Here is an 8,628-nt window from a genome sequence, read left to right as displayed (position 1 = left end):
ATGAGACAGGACTTTTGGAAATATTTGTCCTAAAAAGGTAAAACGGGGTAGATTTTTTTAAAGCATACCCATATCCCATGAATTTCTAAAGTTAGGACGTAAAATTCAACATATGAACTCCTCATCAGAGATAGACAAATATGTATTCCGAAATTCAATTTCTAAATGCTGTTTAAACAGAAGGTAATAAACATATATTACCATAAAAATAAATACTGTGCGGGCGAGTAGCTAGTGTAACATAAAATGAACAATCCAAAAATTGCATTTGAGGATTCGTTTATTGGTTATTGCCATTTAAAAATTTACCACAATATCCTTGATTTGAGGATTACTGTGTTCTTCATCGCTTAGATTCTATTAAATTTTTCCATATAGACTTGTTTTTCCTGGCCTTAAGACCATTTTAGAAGATTTTCAAAAGTAAATAAGTAATTATTCGTAAGTTTGTGTCCCTAAAAAATGACATTAAAGTTATTTGCTGTTGTATTATTAATATTTAAGTTAGTTGAAAGATACTGATTGAAAATTCTAAATCTATAATTTCGTTAATATACAGGATCCGTCAGAATGACATGTAGAAGCTTATGACATGTCAGAAAAAAACATAGAATAAATTTGTTTTATTCTCAATTTATTTGTTTAATTCTCAATTTAGTTTTCAAGAAAATCAAGTTTAGAAGTTCGCGGCGTTTCCACGCTGTTATGGCAAAATTACGATCCGTCGAGTGACATATAATTCGTAACCTATGCCGATCAGTTTTCGTTCAAATACATGATGATGAGTTACAAGACTAGATAAATTGCGTCAACGTGATCTGTTCTTTAAGAACTTGTAACTGTTCTAACTCGTACTGTTCACTACTACAGAGAGCGATATCCTAATCGGCGTGTTCCAGGTATAGGAACTATTCAAGGAATATGGCAAAGTCGTCTAGAACTCGAATCTTTCGTATCTTAGCGTCGAAATTGCGGTCGTGTCTGTCCACGAACACTTATCGAAGACAATGTTTTGGAAAATATTGACAACAGTTCTGCAATTAGTGTAACTTCATTGTGTCATAATTATGACGTCATTGAAAAGACCATCCGTTGCATATTACATGATAATAGAATGTACCTGTATCATGCAACACGAGTGTATGCATTGTGCATGCATGAGTGATGACGTACCACGAATGGCATTTTCGCATTGGTTTATTTGAACAACATAATAGTAATCCACAATTTATGTCGTACATTTTATGGACAAATGACATATGCATATGTCCACAATTCTATAGAGATGGTGCTTTTGAGGTCCATAATACAAATCTTAAGTCCTTCACAATTTCTTATGAAACACGAGAAACTCATTTCCAGGAAAGTTGAGTGTTAACATTTGGATTGGAATAGTCGGTAATCGCATAATCGGACCGTACATTTTGCTATATTCTCTAACGGAATAGATTTACTGAAATTTTCTTCGTGAGGACTTGTCAACATTGTTAGACGATGTGCCTTATCGTATCCGACAACGACTGATCTTCCACCATGATAGTGATGATAGTGCGTGATAGTGCAATGTACTAAGAAGACTTCTGAACGATAATTATCGTTGTTGAATAGGCGATGAAGGAACAATCGTCTGGCCTTCAAAGTTTCCACATCTAATACGCCTTCTAATACGTCTAAGACTTTTATTTGTAAAGACACATTACAGAAAAAGTGCATAGTGCAGATATCGGAAGTCGGAATCAGTTAGTATGAGTCACGCATTTTAGAATCACGCATTTGAGGAATTGTAAATGAAATACGTTGTCTAAGGTTCATGCTGCGACAATTAGACAGGCACAGCTATGTATCCGACAGCAAGGATAACATTTTCAACGATTTTGTACTTAATAAAATAGAATCTTTTTCATTTATAAATTTTATTTATTTCATTTATAAAAACACGACACGCGTTATACACCAGTCGAAGGAACGTAACGTTACAAAAATTTTATTCTATATCTTTTTCTTATATTTTCATAAGGAATTATGTCGTATCCGCTTTTATATGTTATTCCTTTTATCGGACCGATCCTTGTTATGTCCTGTCTTGTACAGACCCTGTATGTTCGTCACTACACGAGTATATATTTTCACTATGGGTTACAGCGTGTAATCGGAGAAATGGTGACCTATGTCAAAGAGGCGCAACAATACGAAAGAGAAATTTTCTGCAAGTATATTGCAAAATGTAGCATCCTTTACGGAAGTTGCATGTTATTCGCATACGTGACTGTGACTACCTTTTTGCTAGGACCAGTAATCTTGTCAACTTCTTTTCCATTAGATGCAGAATATCCATTTAACGTTAATTATACGCCTGTAAATGCTATAATATATTTGCATCAATCTTTTGTTTGCTGTCAATGCGCTGCAAATATATGTCTATGCATATCTGGTGCGCTTTTACTTTGGTTTACGGCTGCAAGATTCGAATGTTTGGCCGTGGAATTCAAAAAAAGTTCAAATATTGATATGGTGATCACTTGCGTAAAGAAACAATTACTTTTAAGGAGGTAAGTGTTATATTTTCCACGACATATAGGCTAAATAGTACATTTTCATTTATCGTAAATGGATTTTTATTATAGATATGCAAACGAAGTGATCAATTCTTTTCGTTTCCTAATACTTTATACTACAATAGTAACAACATTTACTATAACTTTGTCTTGTATTATAGTATTCATGGTAAGTCATACTTACGATATTAAACATACAACGTAGCTAAATTATAATGCAATTTACAAGCAGAATCCACCATTAATTGTAAAAATGCAGTTCATGGCCGCATGTCTCACTGTACTCACGGAAATTTATATGTACGCGTGGCCAGCCGATCACATGAAGGATATGGTAAATCATGTTTTATAATATCATTTATACAGTCAATCACAAAAGTTTACATACACACCTTAAATATAAAATATTATACTAAAAACGTTCTGTATGAATTTTTTAACAGATTAAAACATATTGTAAAACTGTAACACACTTTATTTGGTTTCATCTTTAATAAGAAAAAAGAAATAAAAATCCTATAAAATACAACGTTGCAGAATTACATACATCTTTTATATTTACATGTAATAATAAAAATAGGCTTAATATTATACTAATATCTTGTAGGTCCAATAGATCCCTGACATAAACATCCATAATGTACCACTGCCTTCTTTGACATTGAAAAAGTTATAAGTTTTATAATTTCTGATGTAGATTTAACCCAAGATTTTTATGACTTAAATGTTTTGGCCTTTAAAATTCTTTTTAAAAATACGTTAATAATAGATTGTATTAATAGCTAAATACAAATAATTTTGTGACAAAGTACATTTTCAACTTTTTTAGTAAGTCAGATGTACAAAATTCGAGGTATATGTAAACTTCCGTAACTGACTGTATGTATTCTATGGGTTATATTTTCCTAAACTCAGTCAATCTTCCATGATATTTAGAGCGCAAACGTATCACAGAGTGTGTACGACATAGCTTGGTATGAACAACTTTAGAAATGCAAAAGGATCTACTAAACGTATTGGTATATAAAAAACCAGTGATTATTTCCGTCACTTATCTAGTGCCAGAACTTTCTTTGCGTTATTATTGTTCGGTAAAGCAAGTTAAAATTCGAATGTCAATAATTATACTGAATGAATTACTCAAGGATAACAAATACTAAATTCGTATTATTTCAGTACCTGTCCAATGCTTTCTCCATCTTCACCTCTTTGCGCATCTTATTGTCAGTAAATAATTCAGCACAATAAATATCATCTTCTAATAATACGGAGAAGCCTTTATTGTAATAATCATGGTTGAAAAAGAGGAGCTAATTCCGCTACCAATAACATATCAACAAAGATGAACATATATCAAGATTATAATTTCTTTTTATTCAAGAGAAATCGATGTTCATATCATTATCGGTTTAAAACAAAAGGTTTTGCAATACTTCCTTTGACCCGCTTCATTATTTCTAATATTGTGAACTTACTACGTATTTTGAGATGCATTTAGGAATGTATAAAGTGTATATTGGAATAATAATATCTTTATGAAAAAAAGCGTGTAGCAACTGCCGAGGTTTGCTAATCATCTTTTAATTAAGAATCTGAGGAACAATGAAATTAAGTCACGTCGATATTTTACTGTTTATTAGCAATGTTATATTTCAAATTTCGGATGAAAAGGGTTTATTGTTAACAATTTGATTATAGGATACTTAGTGTGGGGTGCTCTTCGCATTGTCTACTCTGCCTATATCTAAGTATACGTTACTCCTATGCCTCTGTTATGTTGGTCGGAGCCAGTCAAGCATAAGTTATGTTACGTCCCGTTACCCTCTACATAAACCAGAATCCATTCATCAAACAAGACGGCCACCAACTGTACAAATATAATTAGTCGGACAACAATAATCCTAAAGAACGGCCATGAAATTAAACATTTTTTACTTTACCGTCAAGACCCTTAATTGCTACAAAACATTTTTCAAGTCGAGAAGTTCCTTAGAGTTATTGTTCCATCTGGTAAAAAGTGGGAAAAGCGAGTTTCTCCTATGTTCAACGGTCATCTCCACAAGCCAAGTACCGTTGGTGAGCGATCAGCACCCATCGTTAGTTGAGTACAAATACCGCCTTCGCGAACAAGACATAACTTCATGCATTTCAAATTGTTAGTCATCTCTTCACCTTGTATGCTTCGAGGAAAGGTTGTTGGAATAAAGTGTATATTTAACCACTTAACTCAGTGTTATAATCATTCCAACCACTCCTATTATCTTAATCGAAATAGAAGATCGGCGGATTCGTGGCATCGTCATCGTATCGTAACGAGAATTTACGACTCTCGTTGGCGTGCTCTACCGCGTCCGCGTCTCTCTGCGAGAGGTCGAACACGGTGCGACACGCGACGTGATTTTTTAACGAGATTTCACGGCATAATAATTAATAATACTGTCATAACTTCTTTAATTTTACTTGTTTTTGTGTGAATGTTTTTTAAACATACTGGTGAGATCTTTCCGATTAATAAAACATGATATAATGTGGACCGCGCTCACTTCTTTAATGCTTATTATAAAATTTATTTTACTTCATTATCGCCTTGATTACATTAGAAAAATGGATTGTTAGTTACATTTGAAATAATAATAATAATATTATAGTATCTCTAATATAATACTATAAATTAGAGAAGTACAATAGTACACAATATTCTACATTAAATTATCTTTACAATGAGATGATATGTATATAAATATGTAATAGACTTGACACACAAAACGTTTTAAATCATTTAACGTGATCGAAAAATTTTTCAAATCTTGTATTCATTAAAAACGAATAATATGCAACAATTATTTTATGAGTAATCCATATTTAGAAGATTACAAATGTTTATTAGCATAAGAATATGTACTTACCAACTTTTTATTCAAAATTTATTACTCAAGAAACATATTGTAAGAACTTGATCATACACCGAATACAGGTTGCACTATAAAACATTAATCTTTCGAACGTTCCCTTCATGCAGAAAAAGTTAAAAAGAAAGAAATTTAAGCGTGGTATTTATTATAGCAATTAATTTTAGATTTTAAATTTAGATTTAGATTAAATGTAGATATTAAATTTAGATTTTAATCTGTATATTGAGAGATGATTTATCAGGTTCTCGGAATTCAATTATGCAATTAAGTACTACAAGTACGTTGAAAGAAACGAAGTAGTGGACAAGCTGAGTAGAAATTCGGTCGAAACAAATCAGGCAGTAGATGTTGTAGCATCGTCAGTTTAGGATAGCACCCCACTAAGGTGGAAAATCAAGGAAAGAGACGACGATCTGCATCGAGCGGCCGCAATAGTGGCTGCCTGGAACTGGGAGGCCTCGACGACTCCGACGGAAACAAGCGTCGAGGAGGAGGCCGAGAACCTCCGCCGAGTCATGACGGCCATATGTGACACGTCCATGCCGCGAACCACGCTGGACACCGGGCGAAGCAGAGCCATGTGTTGGTGGACTCCCGACATCGCGGAGCTGGGGGCGAGATGTGTCCGAACCCGAAGACGGTACCTGAGGGCCCGATGCTGGTGTGACATCAATCACATCTCAACCTACATCAGTGATAAGACATCGACTGCCGACCTTCGGACACTTTTGGACACATCACCACCTTATCATCATGTGACGCACCTTAGTCCACATCAGAGATAGGATATGGACCCCCGACCTTCGGACACTTTTCCACATCATAACCTACACCTAGCCCCTCAACATCCTAAAACCAGAACGTATATAAACCGAGACTTCGCCCAGCTCGGGCAGTTCTTGTTCTTCTTCTGGTACTGCCGTACTCATACAACCCCTTTTCTCCGGTTCGGTATTATTTTGTAAGTGTTAACATTTATAATAAAGTTTTATAAAGGAAAATTAGTAGTTGGGTTACGACTCCGCCTTCTTACTACAATCCAAGTACCAACTTTACGTGACACTGGCAACGACGCGACGAAGAAGAAGTCTCCGTGCGCTACCAAGCGTACCGCGTGCTACGGCGCTCGCTAAAAAAGGAGATCAGGAACGCGAAGGACCGTGCCTGGTCTGAAGTAGTTGAAGCAGTCGAGTCTGACCCTTTTTTTCTTTTTTTTCTTTTTTGTACGTGGAGAAATCCTCATGGACACTCCGCTGCTGCAATAATCGCGTAACAGCAGAGTAGTGTCGGACTCCTACCGACTAAAACTCCACGATGACCATCTTATGCGTGTGACAGGGGTGCTCCAGGAACCTCTTATGAATTAACTTCAGTTGCACTCCCCTCTCGCGTTCTCTTGTTCGAGCCGGCTATCGAGTAGGCGTTAGGGGGAGGTCGTTGCCCCTAGCGCTGTCACTTCTTCTGGTCGTAGTCCGTTAGGGTGGTGGCGGGGCGGCTCTGGGTCGTCTGACTGCCATCCTTCTCCATCGTCTTATCCTGCAGGAGTGGAAGTTTTTCTTTCTCTCCCTTTCCGCTCGCTCCTTCGCGAGCATAACTCGCTCGCAGAAGAGGCGGACGGCAACGTATTCCTGTGCCCCTCTCATTATCGCTTCGATAGCTGAGGGGGTCAGTATTTCACGTATGGCGTGTCGCAGGGTGTAGCGGGGCAGCTCCCACGCTACTCTGTGCAGCCTTCTCAGGAGCAGAATGCTGCGACGGCTTGCCATCATCAGGTCGTCCGCCCATACTGGGGCCCCGTACATCACTCGTGACCGAACGACGCCCTCGTAAAGTTGGCGCACCGCGTCTCCGGCCCCGCCGATGTTCGGTAGAGGGCCGCACAGGGCATTGGCAGCCGCTGACACCTTCGGGATCAATGAGTCGAAGTGCGACTCGAACGTCCACTGGCTGTCGATGGTGAGTCCCAGATACTTCATCTGTGATCCCACCCGGACGGTTTCACCTGCCATGTTTATGCATAGGCCGGGCGGTGGTGTCCCTCGCCTCTTCCTGTCAAAGAACCAGGTGGCCTCCGACTTCGCAGGGGAGACTCTCAGGCCCAGTTCGTTCACGGCACGGGTCGCACAGGCCGTTGCGATTTCGCCAATGCGCAGCGTCTCGTGCCAGCCACGACCCTCGACCAGGATTAGGGTGTCGTCCGCATAGCATGCCATGGGCGCGCCTGGGGGTAGCGGGCATCGCAGTACCTCGTCGTACGCAACGTTCCATAGTATGGGGCCCAGCACCGAGCCCTGCGGGACGCCACGCTCGACGGATCGCTTTTCCTCTCCTTCCTTACTGGTGTAACACACCCACCTGTAGGTGGTAGGCTCGGATCAATCGGACGAGGTAGCTGGAAGGTAGGCTCGGATCAATCGGACGAGATAGCTGGGAACCTCGAAGTGCTCCAGGGCCGTCACTATCCTGTCCCATGGCATGGTGTTGAACGCGTTGACGATGTCCAGGGAAACCGCCAGCGCCACGCCTTTCCGGGAGACCATGTCCTCCGCAATCGCTCGTGCGCGTCTGACCGCGTCAATCGTCGAGCGCCCCTTCCGGAAGCCGTGGCTTTTGTGCAAACCTGGCACTTGATCCGCTATGTGTCGTTCCAAGCTGGCAGCGACTACGCTCTCGAGTAGTTTGCCGACCTCGTCCAGTAGGCATATCGGCCGGAACGCTGACGGCGAGGTCGTCGGTCGGCCCTCTTTAGGGGGGGGCGGCTAGGGTGGACGCCGACGCGTGAGACACCGTCCGGTATCCCTTAATGATTCTGATGGCGGTCACTCTGTGCAGACTTCTCAGGAGCAGAATGCTGCGACGGCTTGCCATCAGGTCTTCCGCCCATACTGATCCGGCCAGGGATTCCGTCCGGGCCCGGTGCCACGTTGCGGGAGGTCATTCTTCTGGTTGCCTCCCATATCTCTTCCTCCGTGACTTCCCAGTCGTCCCTCCATTCCAGCAATCGTGTCGTTTCCCGTGGCCGTTCCGCCGCTCTGTTTTCTTGTGGGGGAAAGAGCGTTCCGGTGATCCGCGTCAGCAGCGCAGGTTCCATTTCCGCCGTTGTCAGGGGGCCCTTCGCGCTTAGTTTCTGCGTCACCGTCCTGTATGGCCTCCCCCATTGG

The 8,628-nt window shown here is 40.3% G+C and overlaps 1 protein-coding gene across 1 annotated transcript; it reads left to right on the top strand.

Annotated features, from left to right (window-relative positions):
- The first annotated feature begins 2,022 nt into the window (after positions 1-2,022).
- Positions 2,023-3,827, top strand: LOC100743220. Its single transcript, XM_033320693.1, is given in 6 exon segments — positions 2,023-2,549; positions 2,625-2,724; positions 2,788-2,889; positions 3,492-3,540; positions 3,543-3,646; positions 3,732-3,827. Coding segments are annotated over 6 exon segments (954 nt in total). The 3' UTR covers positions 3,804-3,827.
- Positions 3,828-8,628: the final 4,801 nt, after the last annotated feature.

This window comes from Bombus impatiens, unplaced genomic scaffold (assembly GCF_000188095.3).
Source record: "Bombus impatiens unplaced genomic scaffold, BIMP_2.2 scf_0322, whole genome shotgun sequence".
Lineage (NCBI taxonomy): Eukaryota > Metazoa > Arthropoda > Insecta > Hymenoptera > Apidae > Bombus > Bombus impatiens.
Note: the sequence above shows the minus strand (reverse complement) of the source record. Positions and strands in the feature narration are given on the sequence as shown.